Below are 19600 nucleotides of genomic sequence, written 5' to 3'. Positions count from 1 at the left end.
TTTTAAAAAATTTTTTAAAATATGTTAATTTTAGAAAATTTAAAAAATTTTGAAGTCATATAACATATTTACATTTTTATAAGTTAATGAACCTGATAAATAAATGTCGAAATAAGGTACATTTTTACCCAACCGTTTGTGAAATTGTTGGCCAACGCACTCCAATTGGCAAAGGGTTGGCTTACATTTCTACCAGGGTATATCAAGTATTATAAAAAAGGAAGATAACTTCTGAATTTTAAGATATTTTAGCAAAAGTAATTGTTGCTGGTACAACAATATCGACAAATGCTTCAAGTTCAGAAAATGAGTTGTATCAAGATCTTCAGAATATTTTAATTTTTGTAGATGTTAATACTTTTTTTTATAATACAGTAAGTAGCAAATAAAAATATCTGCAAAGTAATAAATATAGACTTAATGTGCGATGATCTTCCATCATAGTTGAAACTTTCTCTATGGAAGCAGCATATTTTATAAATTTAATTTTATATGCAATTACCTGACGTGATGACAATAAAACATTGCAAATTTTGTATGTTCTGAAATTATTTTTTTAATAAAGTGTGCGCTAAAGCGCATTTTTCGCCCCCTGTGTCGAAAAATAATGTTCGACACGCGTGCGGAGATTGATTCTACACTCGTGTGATTGTCACCCTCGCTTCGCTCGGGCGACAAACCTCACACTCGCGTAGAATCAACTTTTGCGCACTTGTATCGAAATATACTATTATTAAGACATTATCATGTAGTACCTATTTCAATTCAAAATCTTAATGAGATTTCTGCGTTCTTTCCGTTGTTCCCGTGTTCCGTTCTGTACCAATAGGAATATCGATTAAATTGCCTATCTAAATAATTTGCAATTACTAGACAGATATAGTGATGTTGTTAAAACAAATTTCGTCTGCTTAAGGTCTAGCGCATCACCGAACATATGAGAAAAATCGAAAAATGCGTATAGTTGCATGCACTTTATTGGCACAAATATTATATTTATTTTACTGGAAGACTTGAGCAAGAGAAGGATTAGATGATGGTGGATAAAACCATATTTGCATCCAACTTTAACGGAGTGTTATGGAGCATTTTTAAACTCTCCTTTTCTATTTTCTCAACAAGATTTCTATGATTTTCTTCATATGGATTTGAATTCGTTTATTGATTTATATAAATTAGTTTACAAGAAACTAATAAAAAACAGTTGGAGAAAACCATTACGACTAGAACTACGTCTAGATGTTGTATAGCAGTAAGAATAACTGTTTGTTTTTTATAAAATTTTCACAGTATATTATATGATACAACAAACATTATCTAGGTAAAATGCAAATCAATTTTAAACCCTATACAATATACAAAAACTTAAATATCATCTTAAGATCTAACTATTATCAATGCATTAAAAAAGTGCGCGTTCAAAATTTTTCTTTACCGTTTCGGAAAGCAGCTACATACTCCAGAAAATGGTCTTGGAAAGCAGCTAGTCCAGAAAGCGCTTCGGAAAGCAGCTAGTCCAAAAAGTGCTTCGGAAAGCAGCTAGTCCAGGCAGCGCGTCAGAAAGTAACTACTACAGAAAGCGCTTTAAAAAGCAGCCAGTCCAAAAAATCGCTTCAAAAAGCAGCTAGTCGAGAAAATCTTTATGGAACCAGATTCATTTTTCGAGGATCAAGAACCAGATATCTCGGAGCTAGTTTAAAAACGAAACATTTCTGCTCTCGAGTTAATAACCAGCCATCCTAGACGACTTGAAAGTATTCGATTCAGCAGGAATTGATAGTGTTCTAGCGTGGGTGTCTGCTCACATGTGCCATTAAGGGTAAGGCTCTTTTTGCGTGCTGTTCTTAACCTGCACTTTTATTATTTTCTAGCGCGATCGAATCTTGAGACAAGATTCTATCACACTTTAAGGGGGCACACCACCTTTGAAATTAAAATCAAAATTTTTCATTAAAAATTTAGAAATACTTATATAAATGAACCAAATTTTTATTACTATTCTTAGACATAATTACCTTTATTTTGATGGTTTTAGACCTTCTATATACCTCTATAATACCTACGTATAGTAGGGAGTCCATAATTCACTTACCGTAAGATTCCAAAGGAACGAATGGCTCAAATGAGCTCAAACTCTAGGATATTGTTTAAAAGTACATTAGTTATGGTATGAATAAGGGGATTTGATTTAAATTTCATAGAAAAAGTTTTATAAGCATATTACTTATATAAATTTTTAATGAAAAATTTTGATTTTAATTTCAAAAGTGGTGTCCCCCTTAAGATGGTGTGCGCTAATTTTGCAGGGTTCTATAGGTACAACCACTTGGTAGTCATCCTTTATTTTAGGGATGAAAATTAGAAAACAAGTTTTAAAAAAAAAAAATTAAAAAACGCTGAAAAATATTCAAAAGTGGTTTTTAAAGTTAAAGTGTGAAGTTAAACTACGCGAGGTAAAAAATTCCGCTCAGCCCTTGGTACACACTATAGTTTTTGTGACGCGTGTATGGATTTTCACGTTTTTCATGGCTATAAAGCAAGAGTAAATTGGCTGTTTTTTACACGGCCACTATACAGCCATGAATATTTAAAAATATAAGTATTATTGTTTATTAATATTTTCATTAATTAACACAAGTATCAATATTTATTAAAATCCTTAAAATTTTTATTATTTCAAAAATTTTCAAAATTTTGAAAACCCTCACAAACTCAAAATTTACAGTTTTTATCAAAATTTCATTAACAGGCAAAAAAAGTCGGCAGCCAACAAAAAGTACTTTTGCGTCCGCTCCTCGAAATTAGCGGGCGCAAAAGTATACTTCGATACAAGTGCGCTAAAGTTGATTCTACACGAGTGGGAGGTTTGTCGCACAATCTCACGAGTGCAGAATCAACTTTCCGCACATGTATCGAACGTTATTTTTTGATACAGGGAGAGGAAAATGCGATAGAACGCACAAGAAGCGAGCATAAAAGTGCATATTACGCCCACTGTATCAAAAAAGTACTTTTGCGCCTGCTGGTCGGAAAACGACTACTTTTGTCCCTAATTTTAGGTCAAAAAAAAAAACGCGAAAATCGTTCATGTCTTACAAAAACTACTTTATTCCTGCAAATGAGGTCTAGAATTGCAAACACAGAAGGAAGCAGAAGGGCTCCTCCCTCATAGAGTATACCATATTTTTTACCAGCACACATGTCTAATTTTCAAGTATTTTTAACTTAAAAATAGGGACTAATTGTAGTCGTTTTTTGACTGAATTATTCTAATATACAGTATATTAATAATTGTTAAAATACTTTCAATCTTAATTATTTTACTGGGGGAGCACCCGCCACAATATCAAATCATATAATTTTTATGAAAAAATTTAAACCTCAATATTTTAAATACCATAGGGTCCTCATAACCTCATAAAATCATGAATTTTTTCAAAACATTCTGAACTTAAGTTAGAGAGTTATAAAGTTTAACAAAAATAGTAATTTTCAGTTACAGAGGGTACACAGGGTGAGAGACAAAGAATTTGAATCATAATACCTTTTAAAGTAATCGGTTTTATAAGCTGCAAAAAGAACTTAGCCGAGGTAAGCAGAAGATCTATCTTTTCTCAAAATTTCAACTTCAAATTTCAACAAGTTATCACGAGGATCCGAGCGACACGTGCCGATAATAGAAGAATTCTGCAGTGCTGCGCGCGTTGCATCGAAGGGGGCGTCGATCCTCCTGGGTCCTAGACGTGTCACGTGTGGATACACGTCACGGGTGTCAAATTACTATAAGAGAGCGAGTAGAAGTGTGCAATGCGGTGGCGGCTATGGCGCGACGACAGAACGTCTGCCTTATAAGCCAGAGGATCTCGGTTCAAACTCGGGGTCCATCACTTTTCGTTACACTCTTCACTCGTAACATTTTCTGGTGTCTATGAAGTGGGATCTTACCATGTCGTCTACAAGTGGACTGTCTGTTCACAGTTACCTGTCTTATCTACTAGGGGACATAAAAATAAAAGCTACGTGCCGAAGAATTGGCAGCGGTTTTTATAGTGCAAAAGTTCCTGTATGGGTCCCAGAATGGCAGAGACCCTGTATCTTCGAGTAAAAAGTGAAGATATCCATAATTTTGTGCTAAAATGATTAAAATTCCATGCGTACGTACATTTCTATCGTTTTAAAATGAGTTCAAATGAGCGTAAATTTTTCTAGAAAAATCTTTGAACACTTACAAATAATTTAAATTAATTAAGGGGATGTCAGAGCTAAAAACACTGTTTTTCTGTTCTCTATAACTTTGAGAATGAAGCTTTTAATAAAAAATCAAGACCAGAGCGCTATAGCGTTGAGTTTAGTGAATTATACTACCGAAAAAAAAAATACCAATGACCGTACGCAGTCTCCGACCCTTAGGAACGACCTAATCCAAGCGTCAGATATGTGCCCCGAGAGGTAGAGGGGGCTAATGACGCTTACACCGAATTTAGGACCCCTGCAGCGACGGATAATCTTTACTACCTGGAGCAGCGTCGGATTAACGCCCGCATAATTAATATTCATTACAGCTGTTAGGTTCCGATGCTACGGTTTTTCCCGGCTAATATGGCCCGGAAGGTTTTTTCCAGAATTTAGAAAACGTACATACATTATTTTGAGTTCAAACAGACATGCATATAATATATTTTCTGATTCTGAATCCGGGATTTTTTTCATGATTCTGTTTATTTTATGGACATTTTCCGAAGAATATATTTGCTTCTTTTTGATGATATGATTTGTACAATAAATTCAAAATTAGTGTTTTTATAACACGTGCATTGAAAACGCGCTTTTCCCCTACGAAAAAGTGGAGCAAAAGTCGAGTTTTTCAAGCATGGGCGAATGGCCTTTTCAGTCTTTTTGTGTATATGTACATATAAACACACCCAAACACACATATATACATATATCTTAAGGCGAAAATGCTTTTTCCCTAGGAGCGAATCTTTAGAATTTTACAAATTTAAAAAATTTTCGAAATTTATTTGAAAATTCTGCTTTTTTAGGCAGGCTAAAAAGAGCGCTATCGATGCCCTGATTATAATAAGCATGGTGCACAACAAGGAGCGAATTGGTTTTTTCAGACTCAAATGATGATTGAGCACGAGTGAGAGTGAAGGGCGCCTGCGGTTGTTTGCATACGGTATATAGGGTGACAGTTTTGAAAAAAAATATGTCAATAAAAACGATAATATCTATTTTCTGTATAAATGTCAAACTATTTCAAAAACTAAAACAAAACGGATATTTTATGTAATATTAGTAATTTTCAACTGAAAATTACTATTTCTATTAAACCTTATAACTCGCTAACTAAGGTTCAGAATGTTTTAAGAAAATTCATGATTTTATGGGGGTATGAGAACCCTATGGTATTTCAAATATAAAGGTTTAAATTTTTAATGACAATTATATGATTTGATATCGTGACAGGTGCTCCTTCGGTAAAAGTATTAAGATTAAAAGTATTTTTGAAAATCATCGATATACTGTGTATTTGAACAATATTTTATCTACTGGAACTATACATTTTTTTGGAGGAAGCTACGTACCAAAGAATTGGCAGTGGTTTTTTTTTCTAGAGTGCATATTTTTCGAATGACAAATCACTAAACTTTTGAGAAAAAGTGTTCTAGTGCTCAAACTGTGAGCTTTTTTCCATAAAGTAATGAAGTTTAATGATCATTTGCTAAAAAAAATATGCATTTCAAAAGATAATGTACAAGAATAATTTCAATTCGAAAATACCTAAAAATTGTAATACAATTTTTCTTTGGTTGAAACAAGTGATTATTTGTTTATTGCAAAATAGCACTAGTTTCCCTTCGTGGAGACTTATTCGCCGCATTGGTTTAACGACGCTACCGACAGGTGCCGCCACTGGGTAGACGACGCTGCCGACAGGGAGCGCTTTAAGTAGCCGTAGGGTGGGGGAACCTAACCCAAGCGCCAGGCGCAAAGGATCAAGTGACTCAGTTAGAACGGGAGTGTCAGCAGAGCAACTACACTTGTGAGTAGCTTTCTATCATCCGTTTAGTTAAAAATATTGTACGTAATCATTAATATGTGGAAACCTCGAGCAAATTATTCGATCAGGAGCCGTACAGAGCCGCTGCAGTCGCATACGGAAAAACGCAAAAATGTCGGCCTTACCTCAGCTATCAGCTTGGATGGGCCAACTCCTAGTGATCTCCGTAGAAACAAATGAACTTGAGGAAGCTCTAAAACTGCACCAAGTTCTTGATTCACAGGAAGAAATGAAGCACAGAACAGATGTGATTAGCAAACTTGATGCTTTATTACAGCAATGGGTTTATAACGCATGTGCGGGAAACAATTTCCCTTCTCATTTCCTAGATCAAATCAAAGGTAAGGTCTGTACATTTGGATCTTATCAACTAGGAGTTCATTATAAAGGAGCAGATATCGATGCCTTGTGTGTCGTACCGAGATATATAAATAGAAAAGAATTTTTCTCATCGTTTTTTGAGTTGTTAAAATCACAAAAAGAAGTAAAAGTAATTTTACGGACGACATGCTGTTAAAATACTTGGATTAGAAGTGTGTCAGAAGTCTAAATGGTTGTCGAGTGACGAAAGAAATACTGCAATCAGTGCTGAATTTAGAAAACTTCAGGCTTACTACTTTGAAGGCCATCAAATTGTGGGCAAAAAATAACGGAATTTACAGTAACGTTTTAGGTTATTTGGGTGTCGTTTCGTGGGCAATATTAGTCGCACGAACGTGTCAGCTGTATCCAAATGCTGCCCCAGCAACTTTAATAGAGAAATTCTTCCTGATCTTCTCAATATGGGAGTGGCCAAGACCAGTGCTACTAAAATCTGTTAAAAAAGTTAATTTAGGCTTGCAAGTGTGGGATCCTCGGGTGAATGCTTCAGACAGGCCACCTTATCACCTTATGCCAATCATTACACCTGCTTACCCTCAGCAGAATTCGACTGTTAATGTAACCATTTCTACGAGGACAATAATGGAGGAGGCAATAAAGACTGGGTTAGCCATTACAAAAGATATAGCCATGGGTAAAGCTTCGTGGACAAACTTTTCGAACCACCAAATTTCTTCGACAAATACAAACATTTTGTAATTTTGTCAGCAAGTAGTTTAACTGAAGATGCTCAACTAGAATGGTCAGGATTTATTGACTCGAAGATACGACATTTAATAGGATCATTTGACAGGAATCCGAACATTACATTTGCCCACATTAATCCAAAGTCATTCCCATCGCTAAAGCCTGAAGCAGACGCACACGGTTGTATGTGGCTTATAGGCTTGAAATTCAGAAAAGCCGAAAATCTAAATATTGACCTTACTTCAGACATTAAGTCATTTATTGAAAAGACTGAGAGACAAGCGAAAAAAATTAATAATTTGTTTAAAGATGGTATGTCTTTAGTGGCTAAATACGTTAGAAGGAAGGATTTGTCAAATTACATAGCTGCAAACCAGATCAAAAGAGGCCTTGTAATAGTAATTTTTGGAGTTTGTGTAAAAGCATGTGGGAAGTGTGTTTTGATGCATCATTAGTCGAAAATGGTGTTTTTGGAAAATGTCCGCACGGATGTGTGTGTGTGTGTGGGCGCGCGTGTGTAGACGCCTGTATCTCAACGTCTACTCAGTGAATTTCAACCCATCAAGTCTCATTTTTTTTGTTTTTACTAGAACGTTGTGGAAAAAAGTCCGTTTTTATATTTTGTGTTCGCGTTTTTTTATAGTGATTTTTTAGTTTTGATATTATAGTTTTTTCTAATAAAGTTATTGAAAAAAATTATAAAAGTAAATTGCTTAATATGTACCTGAAAGAGAATAAAATTACCTATCTTTGTACCGCAGGAAATTTATATTATCATTCTTTGTTCTATTATTATACACCATAAAGCGCAATTTTTAAAAATAGTTTTAACTTGAAAACTAAATGTTGAATCTTAAAAAAAACATGATTATTGAAAGTTATTACGACTATATTCTATTTAAATTTTAAGTTATTTTATGGGACAGATCCTGAGAAAAACATCAAAAACTGAAAAAAGTCGTTTTTCTATGTGACGCGATAACTGGAGTAAAAAGGCAATAATCAATTTAAAATTTTGGATTTAGTTAGCATTATATAGCACCTTGATCCCTTTCTTTGGGCTGTTTATGAAACCTTAATTTTAAGTTATTTCATGGAGTATTTTTTTTTTTTAAATGGCATTTGAAACTCGAAAGTTCATCGCCTCATCTACGCAAGCCTTCCACGCTGCCCTGTTTTGTGTCAATCCCACCCAAGATGCACCCCTCCGATCGACACCCACCCGTCCTATTTCTACTAGATCCGCTTTTACGTTGTCCGCCCATCAGCGTCAAGGTCTACCTAGAGGTCGCGTTACCATCGGCCTGCCCTTCATGACACGCGCTGCCGTACGGTCGTCTCCCATTTTCGCTACGTGCCCTGCCCATCCCAATCTGCGTGATTTTATTATTCTGTTAATATTTGGTGACGAGTGCAGATTGTGTAACTCATCATTGTGTAGTCTCCTCCATTCCCCGGTTTCCTCATCTTTCTTCGGCCCGTATATTTTTCGCAAGACTTTATTTTCAAATACCCTAAAATGGTTGTCCGCCTGCTTAGTGAGAGCCCACGTTTCGCACCCGTACAGAACCACCGGCAGTATTATTGTCCTGTATATTCTTATTTTAACGTTTTTAGACAATAGCCTCAACTTAAGTAAATTACTCACGGCGTAGAAGCAAGCATTACCCGAATGGAGTCTCTTATTTATTTCGACATTAATCTCGTTTCTATCATTTATGGTCGTACCCAGATACCTGAATTCGCTAACCTTTTCAAAAGTAAAATTCCCAACTCTGAGATCTTCCTCCCCTCTGCAGATGCCTAGTTTATCCACAATCATGTACTTTGTTTTTGATTCACTCACTTCTAACCCTGTATACTCCGCCGCGTTTATGAGGATTTCCGTGTTTCTTGCTACCGTTTCCTTATAATCCCCCAGTATATCCAAATCATATGCGTAGCCTAGTATCTGCGTTGTTCTATTAAGCGTTGCGCCTAGCTGGCTAACCTGCATTTTTCTTATTGAGGAAATTACAGTAGCTGAGTAAATAATACAGGGGATGTTAAGAATAATAAATAAGAGTTTTCTTTATTAGACTAATATAGCGTGACAAGATGTCTAGGACAGCGGCAATCTACACCTTAACTTTATCGCAACACGGGTTTCCGAAAATTTCCACCATCTAACTCTCTAGCTTGGTCGGTGTCAGACTGGCTAGCCGACGCTTCGCTCACTACGCAATTATTCGCGTGTTGTCACATGATCCTAATACCTGTAAACAGTAGTCGTCTATGTCATACACACTTATACACAAGTGCGAATTTAACGGTCGTAACTAATTCGAGGAATTCTCCTTCACATTTCTAACGATATACTCTAACGATAAGTTGAACAGCTCCGTAGAGAGCCCATCCCCTTGTTTTAAACCATCGCGTGTCGTGAAAGGTTCTGATACATTACCGCCTACTAGGACCTTTCCCGTGCTTCCGTTCAGACATATTTGAATCAATCTCACGAGTTTTTTTGGTACACCGAGAAGTACTAGAATTTGATACATTTTGCTTCGCTTATAGAATCATACGCTTTTATAAAATCTATAAATAGTTGGTGTATGGTTTCGCAAAATTTCCACTTTTTCTCTAACAACTGTCTTATGGTAAACATTTGATCGCTCGTCGATCAGTTGCACCGAAATCCACACTGATAATCTCCTACTATATCTTCCGCGAATATAATCTCCTACTATATCTTTCGCGAATTATAGAGTAAGGCACCCACGTATATCTTTCGTCAGATGGCAGTATGTAAGCCTATTTATAATAGTGTGATTGCACAGTAGAAAAATACTTGAAGCTCAATAGATACAATAAATGAATAAGAAATTTAATAATAAATAAATAGTTGACAAATTTTCTTTTCATGCCGAAGACATGCCATCAACTATATATAATAATATAATATCAACAATTATAGCTATGTGAGAAAAAAGAGAGAATTATAATTGATTATGTATATATAATTGTTTCGTAATAATTTTATTCATTATACGAAAAAGTACAAAAACTTTATAGAATTATATATGAAGTCAAAGCAATTCAGATATTAAAGCGATACATAATGTTGAAGGAAGCTACGTGCCAAAGAATTGACAGCGGTTTTTATAGTGCAAAAGTTCCTGTATGGGTTCCAGAATGGCAGAGACCCTGTATCTTTGGCTAAAAGTGAAGATATCCATAATTTTGTGCTAAAATGATTAAAATTCATATTCAAAGCCTGTGGCAAAGCTTATAAATTGCTTGGAGCATTCCTAAAAAAACCACAGAGGTAGCAAACATTAAAATAATTTATAAAATCAAGTTTTATGATTTTTTTGGCGATAATCCAAGTGACGCAATTTATTTCTATAAGCAAACATGTATTTAAATAATTTAGCTTAGTGATATGAAATTTTTGGTGGTCGTAGTCCGGATCGAACGCTTACTTTCACCAATACTAAGGTTTAAATGGCTTATAAGATAGGTATAACACACACATATACATATGTATATATATATATATCCTCTCTTTAAAAAATGATGGCCTTTGTTGTGAAGCATTTAATACGTGATTCTGATTGATTACTGGTTGGTTGCCTAGGCAACGAGATCAGAACCGCGCTTTAAATTCATAATCCTCAAAACAGTCATAACTCATAACCCTGGTAGAAATGTTTGAGTTGTTTAAAATGAAATGTGGAAACCTTGATAACAGATAAAATGTATGTAATATAACTAGCAAGAAATTTTAGTAAAAATTAATCATTACCAAGAGTGTGTAGTATTACAACATGTGTATTGAAAAGTGGCACCCTAACCCTATTTGAAGTAGTAATAAAGAATTGTAAAATGGCTATTAGATATGTTACCTAGAAATATGTAGCCTAGATGATTCTGATTTAACTGTTTTCGTTCATATTTTCACATCCAGGCTCATGCGAATTTTTTAATTGAGCAGGTCAATTTTTACTTATAGCCAGTTACGCAGAAACTACTATCTCTAGCACATTGTATTTCTGGTTTCTAGCATATTTTTACATGGAGAAAGTGATAAATGTTTTGGCTTTTTTGTTAAGGTTTTAGGTAATTAGAATTTTGACTTTTAACAGTTGTGAGAGATTTTGAGATCGATACCTGTTTCTCCATTTTTGCATTTTTTCTCATTCGAAAACTAACAGGTCTAGAAACACAATCACAAAAGAAATCTATATGCAAAATATGAGCTTTCTAGACCTGTTAGTTTTCGAATGAGAAAAAATGCAAAAATGGAGAAACAGGTATCGATCTCAAAATCTCTCACAACTGTTAAAAGTCAAAATTCTAATTAATGCATTGACAAAAAAGCTAAAATACTTATCATTTTCTTCATGTAAAAATACACTGGAAACCGGAAATACAATGTGCTAGAGATGGTAGTTTCTGTGTAACTGTCCACAAGCAAAATTTGATACGCTAAATTAAAAAATTCATATGGACCTCGATGTGAAAATATGAATGAAAACAGTTAAATCATAATCATGTAGGTTACCTGTTTTCTAGCTAGCATAGTAAGTATCTGTGTAAAATTTCAGTTGTATAGCTTTTTTATTATGCAAATAAATGGCATTGTAATGGTAGACAAAGCCACTGACTCTTATACTGAACTTTTCTTCAAATTCACTATTCAAACCAATGATGACGACATTGAGCATTATTAATATATTTATTAAAAAATAGTTTTGAGGGATTTAGTATGTTTAGGGAACAATATGTTTATTATCAAGAAAACGAAATGATTGATAAAAATGTCCATACTACATTGACATCGTGCTTTAAATGAAATAAAGAAGATCAAAATGCAACGCAATATTTATATCACGAAATTCCGTACCATTATGTTTTTGATAAAAAAAAAACCAAGAAAATTAAATAAAAGAAAAAAATTTATAAAACCTCTCATTAGTAGAATGTATTTTGTAAATCCAAATAAGCGTGAAGCATTTTTCCCACGACTTTTATTATTACATGTACGTGGTGCGAAATCATTTGCGGATATACGTACTGTAGATAAAATTATTACTGATAAAAATGGAAATGCTTGTATATCAAGAGGTGATATTAGTACTGATGAAGAATGGAATCGTTTGGTAGAAGCTGCAGTATTTAAGTTTCCGAAATCTATGTGTGAATTATTTGCATACATTCTTGTATTTCAAAGACCTATTAATTCGTTAGAATTATACGATAAATATGAATGTCACTTTATGGACCCGAAATTACCAAAAATTCAAGCAGAACAAAGAGCTTTGAAAAACATAGAAAGTATTTTATTATTACATGGGTTGAGATTAAATGATTTCCATATATCTAGTATTGAGAATAATTATACGATGATGAAGAATATAATAACGAATTACAAGTATGTAAAGATGGTGAAAATTTAGAAACATAAATTAATCCTTTGTCTTCCGATAAAAAAAATGTATGATCTGATCATTAATGCTACAATTAACTGTATAGGAAATAAATATTATTTTATCGATGGTCTCGGTGGAAGTGGTAAAAGTTATAAATTAACATAACATGATGATTAAATATTTAATTTCAATGAATGTTCCGTTCATTACAATAGCCCGGACTGGTATTGCTGCTAATTTATTAATTAATGGTAAAACTGGCCATAGTATTTTCAAATTACCATAAAATATTAATGAACAAACATCGTGTAATATTTGTCCTAATTCAAAATATGGTGAACATATTAAAAATGTAAAAATTATAATTTGGGATGAAATATCAATGGTTTCAAAACATGCTTTTGAAGCAATTGATAAATGTTTTCGTGATATATGTAAAAATGATCTTCCTTTTGCAGGGAAAGTTATTGTAACATCTGGTGACTTTAGACAAACCCTGCCTATATTACGGCATAGAAACAAAAAAAAAATCCTTGAAACATGTGTGAAAAGGAGTTTTTCATGGTCAAAATTTTTAAGTGAGAATCTACGATTACAAAATCCAGATAATAAATTTGAAAATTGGTTACTTGCCATAGGTGAAAACAAAAATATGACTGAATATGAACTTCAAAATAATATAAGAGAAATATTGAAACAATGTATTTCTGAAAGTGATTAATGACATAAATTTTGGACATAAAATTAATCCTAATGATTCGACATTAAAAAATAAAGTGATATTGTCACTACTAAATTCTAATATACTAAAAATAAATGAAAGTATAGTTGTAAGAATAGATGGAGACCACTACCTATACTATAGTGATTATCGAATTCAAAGTGACGCAGATGAAAAATTGACAAACACGATACCTACAGAATTTTTAAATTCATTAACACCTAATGGATGCCTAATACAAGAACCTTGGTTAGTCGCGGGGAAGATCAGGGGTCTGGGGGGTGCTGGTCGGATCTATAGAGACCCCACGTGCAGCGTTCCCAGGGCGTGCATACTTGTTAAAAGTTTTGATGCTCTGCTGCTGCCGGCTCGGTGCAGCAGGGACCTCACGGCAATAAAGATCAAACTCCCTGTAGGAGGGGACTTTGAGAGGGAGGTTGTGGTGGCCTCTGGCTACTTCCCATACGACTTTCAGGAAGAGCCCCCACCAAGGGAGGTACAAGATCTTGTTGAACACTGCAGACAGCGAAGCATTCCTCTTATACTGGGATGCGACGCTAATGCTCATCACATAGTTTGGGTCAGTTCGGATACTAACGGCAGGGGCGACGCACTGCTGCAGTATTTGGTAACGACGAGTCTGTGTATTATGAACAGGGGCAGAGAACCTACCTTCTACAATTCGGTTAGAAGTGAGATGATTGACCTAACTCTGTGTACAGTTGGAATGGAGGGGCGGATGGGCAGCTGGCAGGTATCTAACGGACCTTCACTGTCCGACCACAGATACATCGAATTCGAATGGAAGGAAAGATGCTCGGAAACAAGGGCCTTTAGGAATCCCAGGAAAACAGACTGGGCGTTCTTTAGGAAAAACCTTAGGAACGAGCTTCAATCCTTCAAACCAAGCTTTGGAACAACGGATGAGCTTGATCACTGGGCATTTGAGCTAGGTGAGATAGTAAACATCTCTCTCCAGAGAAGCTGCCCCTGGACCATCCCAAAGGGAACATGGGGTACCCCATGGTGGAACCGGGAGCTAGAGGATCTGCCACGTGAAACGGGGAGGACCTTTAACAGGGCCAAGAATACTCGCAATAGTATCGATTGACGGATTCACAGAGAAGCCCAGAGGCTATATAAAAACCGCATCAATGCGGTAAGAATCAAAGGATGGAGGGACTACTGAGAGGATATCGAGAGATATTCTGACGCGGCCAGACTCCTCCGGATACTCGCGAAAAATCCTGAGGTATGGCTTGAAGCAATCAGACTGCCTACAGGAGAATACACAACCTCGGAAGAGGAGTGTTTAAAACTACTTCTGGAAGCCAACTTCCCGGGCTTTCGGCTCTCCCATGAGATGGGGGATGAGAGCTCGGGTAGGAATAGACAGCAGAGGGCGACATGGGATCTGGCGGCGAAGGTCGTCACACCGGAAAAGGTCAAGTGGGCCATAAGGAACTTTCAACCCTTCAAGGCGCGGGGCATCGATGGAATCTACCCGGCATTCCTTCAAGAGGGGCTGGAGGAACTGGTTGGCCCCTTAGTAAAGCTCTTCAGAGCAAGTGTAGCTTTGGCTCATGTACCTGAAATATGGAAAACGGCCAAGGTTGTGTTTATTCCTAAGACAGGTAAGTCAAGTCACACCACCGTCAAGGATTATAGAGCTATAAGTCTTAACTCCTTTGGATTTAAGACACTAGAAAGATTGGTGGATAGATTGACAGCCGAGAGACTGCCTTACACTTGGCGGTTTGGCGCAATGAGGAGCAGCTGGAAAGGGGGGAGGTAATGGTGGGAGTATTTCTAGGCATAGAGGGAGCGTTTAACTGCACCTCTATCGAAGCAGTTGTCAAAGAGGCAGGACTACATGGGATGCCTGGATCATTAATAAAATGGCTTCAGGGCATGCTTACACGCAGCACTGTGATCTCGGAACCGTAACGGTCTCCGGCAAGGTCAGTAAGGGATGCGCGCAGGGCGAGGTGGTGTCGCCCACCATTTGGTGCCTGTGGCAAATGGGCTACTGGAATGGCTGAATGGGTGGGGCTGCTATGCTCAAGCCTACGCGGACGATTTCCTGATACTGATAAAAGGAAGTGAAATTGGCGCAGCCATGGATGCCATGCAGCTTGCATTAAGGAAAGTGGAGAGTTGGTGCTGCTCGATGGGACTCTCGGTTAACCCGGATAAAGTCGAAATGGTGATCTTCTCCCGCAAGTACAAGTTAGATGCCTACAGAGCGCCCAAACTCTCTGGAGTCGTCCTACAGGTAAAGAACTCATCTAAGTACCTCGGCATTGTTCTGGATAAACAGTTAACCTGGGAGAAGCATCTCACAGCCCAGTGCGATAAATTCCTGGTGGCTCTCTGGACATGTCGTAGGGCATTTGGCAGTACATGGCGACTAAGTCCCCGGATTATATTGTGGCACCTCGTCTGGCCTACGCCGCGTTGGTCTGGTGGCCTAGGGCGGAGCTGGCGGTCCATTACTATCATTGGGATGGCTGCTAAGGCAGCGCACAGACTACGGACAATGGACACAAGGCACGAGGAACACCCGGCTCCCGGGTGGGGTGGGTCTCTTACCGGAATTTTCCATCAAAACTGATATGATGATCCCGCGCTTCTTCTTTGGAAGAAGATACGGGGTCGTGATACCGACAAGAGAAGAATGGAAGGCCCGCAGGGACAGTCTACCAGGAACTGGGAACGCCTGGTACACAGATGGCTCTAGGGCAGAGACTGGCACTGGTTCGGGGTACTACTGCCAAAGGGATGGAAGGGGAACTTTCTTTTCCCTGGGGCGGTATGCTACGGTCTTCCAGACCGAGATATACGCTATACTGTCCTGCGCTCAGAGGAACATTGAACTCGGCGCAAGGGATAGAATTATCACCATTTGCTCAGACAGTCTGGCGGCACTTAGAGCACTTATGGCTCATAGAATGACCTCCAGACTGGTCTGGGAATGCAAAGTGGTTGTAAATCAGCTGACCGCTCACAACAACAAGGTCAGACTTCTCTGGGTCCCAGGGCATACCGGGATCAGGGGTAACGAAATAGCAGATAGACTTGCAGCTTTGGAAGATAAACACCCTCCAATCGGGCCGGAGCCCTACACAGGTGCCTGCTAACGGACGAAATCCGGGGCGGGTTGAGAGGGAGCATTCTAAGGAATGGCAAGGAACTCAAGGATGCAGACAAGCCAAAGCGGTAATGGGGACACGACACCAATGTTGGCTGGACCAAGTGCATCGCAGGAGGCAGCTGAAATAACTCCCGACTCCTGACACAGATAGTGACCGGGCACATCCGCTTAAGGTACCACGGTCTGAAGATGGGGAAGGAGGCTACGGGTATATGCAAGTGGTGCGAGGGGGCGGAAGAAACGCCTACCCATGTACTGACTGTTTGCCCAAAATTTGCGCAGCTCAGACATCAGTGCTAGGGAGAGCTATTCCCCACGTATGAAGAAATTAGGGCACTCGATGCGGGAGCCATATTGAACTTCTGGAGAAGGGCAGGCTTACCTGCGTAGGGGATGCCATGACGAAGGGTGGTACATAATGGGTTTACAGCCTAAGTGCCAGGGATCTTGGTGGTCCCCCTTCATAGTAATAATAATAATAATAATAATAATAATAGTAATAATAATAATAATAATAATAATAATAGTAATAATAATAATAATAATAATAATAATAATAATAATAATAATAATAATAATAATAATAATAATAATAACAACACCTAATGGATTGCCACCACATAAATTAATATTAAAAAAAGGTGCAATAATTAGTTGCTTAGGAAATTTAGACATTGACGGTGGTCTTTGTAATGGTACTAGATTGATAATTAAAGATATGAAACAATATGTTCTTACAGCAGAAATTATTACTAGAAAATATTCCGGTAAACAAGTATTATTGCCTCGTATCGATTTAGCTCCATCACTAGATGAAACACCATTTGGTATGGTTAGAAGGCAATTTCCAATAAGACTTAGCTTTGCTATGACAGTAAATAAATCTCAAGGCCATCGTTTGACAAAGTTGGTTTATATTTATCCACTCCAGTATTTAGTCACGGTCAGTTATATGTTGCACTATCAAGAACAACATCAAAAGAGAAATCAACAATTTTTAAACGAAAATTAAACGACGAAATGAAAATTTACACAAAAAACATAGTCTATTCTGAAATATTCAGAAATTGATTATATTAATTGTAAAACATTACTAAAATATGAAGTATCTTTTGATTGATTGAGTAATCGCTACTAATACAACAATACTAAAGTATAAATTATATATTGATTTGCTGAGACTTCTCCACTAATAGTACATTAGTCAAATTTAAATTATTTCTTGATTGGTCGAATAATCGCCACTAATTATAAATTACCAAAATTTAAACAATATATTGATTGGCTGCGGTATCTTTACTAATGGTATATTACTGAAATCTAACTTATGTATTAGTTAATTATTATCTCCATTAATAGTATATTAATAAAATATAAATTCTATATTGATTGGCTGAGTATTCGCCATTATTATACATAACTGAAATATAAATTATGTATTAGTTAGTTATTATCTCCATTCATAGTACATTACTAAAATAAAAATTAAATATTGCTCGGCTAAGCAATCGTCACTAATAATACATTAATTTTATATTGATTGGCTAAGTAATCGCCACTAATAATACATTATCAAAACATTAATTTTATATTGATTGGCTGAGTTATCTCCACTAATGGTGCATTACTAAAATTTGAATTATTTTTTATTTTCTAAGTAATCGCCATTATAATTATACATTACCAAAATTTAAATAATATATTGATTGACTGAAGTATTTTTACTAATGGTACTTTACTAACATACAAATTATGTATTAATTAGCTGTTATCTTCACTAATCGTAAATAATTAAAATTTAAGTTATTTATTAAATGGCTAAGTAATCACCACTAATAATACATTATCAAAACATTAAATTCATATTGATTGGCTGAGTAATTGCCATTAATTATAAATTGTTAAAATATTACTTTTCTATTGATCGGCTAAATTATCTTCACTACTAGTACATTCAAATTACATATTGAATAACTAAGTTATCACTTGAAACTAAATATCATATATCATATTGATAATTGTAAATAAAATGTGAATTCAACATAATTATATGGAAATAATTAGCCAAATAATCGCCACAGAAACTATATTAAAAATCCAAATGTTAAATATACTTAATAATAAATTATCTAAATATTAGATATGTAATCGTTAAATTTATTTGGTAGCAATATATTAACACTATCATAATTTATATATATATATATATATATATATTAAATCTGATGACACATTTCTAAATAATTTGTAATGTGGGTGTTATTATTACAAATGTTACATTTAATAATTAACGACAGTCTCTACCCCGTGAAACGCAAAGAGCAAATTTACAACTAATATTAATATAAATAATCATTTACGGTAGTATCATTTCCAGGTTTCTTAACAAAAACAGGCATGAAACAAGATCATATATGCACAAATGATTATTCGCAGCATCTTTTTCATACGGACCAAATCTGCAGATTACGTCTTTTGAAATGCGTAAATCCATAGAGCATACGTCATTTCTCATTCACAAACAGATATCTTTAAAAAACCAGATCATATCTGCACAGATGATTATTCGCAGCATCCCTTTCATTTGGACGAAATCTCAAGATCACTACTAATGATTTATGTAAAACATACATATGTATCTATGTGGCGCATATGATTTAAAAAATAATTCAGATTATAAATACAAATAAACATATTTGCCATATTTCTCTAAAAAGATTATCATTTACAGCATCCGACACATCTGTCATTATTTATCATTATTTTATACCTATACATAATTTCCTCTTTTAAAAAATGATGGCCTTTGTTGTGAAACATTTAATACGTGATTCTGATTGGTTGCTGGTTGGTTGCCTAAGCAACGAGATCAGAACCGCGCTTTAAATTCATAACCCTCAAAACAGTCATAACTCATAACCCTACTGGTAGAAATGTTTGAGGTGTTTAAAATGAAATGTGGAAACCTTGATAACAGATAAAATATATGTAATATAATGTAGTATTGATATTCATACAACATGTGTATTGAAAAGTAACACCCTAACCCTATTTGAAGTAGTAATAAAGTGTGTGAATATTATTTAGTTTTTTTTAAAGGTCAATGAGAAGTTAAATTAAAAAAATAAAGAGTTTGAAGATATACTGTGTCTCTGTGCCCAAAGTCGCCCTCGGTAAGG

At 35.8% G+C, this 19600-nt stretch overlaps 1 protein-coding gene and 1 pseudogene across 1 annotated transcript; both read left to right on the top strand.

Annotated features, from left to right (window-relative positions):
- The first annotated feature begins 6100 nt into the window (after positions 1–6100).
- On the top strand, positions 6101–7587 carry LOC100113754 (annotated as a pseudogene).
- Positions 7588–15885: 8298 nt separating this feature from the next.
- On the top strand, positions 15886–16407 carry LOC107981597. Its single transcript, XM_016987775.1, has one exon. It carries the CDS (start codon positions 15886–15888, stop codon positions 16405–16407), a length of 522 nt encoding a protein of 173 aa, XP_016843264.1.
- The last annotated feature ends 3193 nt before the right edge of the window (positions 16408–19600 follow it).

This window comes from Nasonia vitripennis, chromosome 4 (assembly GCF_009193385.2).
Source record: "Nasonia vitripennis strain AsymCx chromosome 4, Nvit_psr_1.1, whole genome shotgun sequence".
In the NCBI taxonomy this organism is placed as follows: Eukaryota; Metazoa; Arthropoda; class Insecta; order Hymenoptera; family Pteromalidae; genus Nasonia; species Nasonia vitripennis.
The sequence above is the reverse complement of the archived record's forward strand: the minus strand, read 5'-3'. Positions and strand labels throughout refer to the sequence as shown.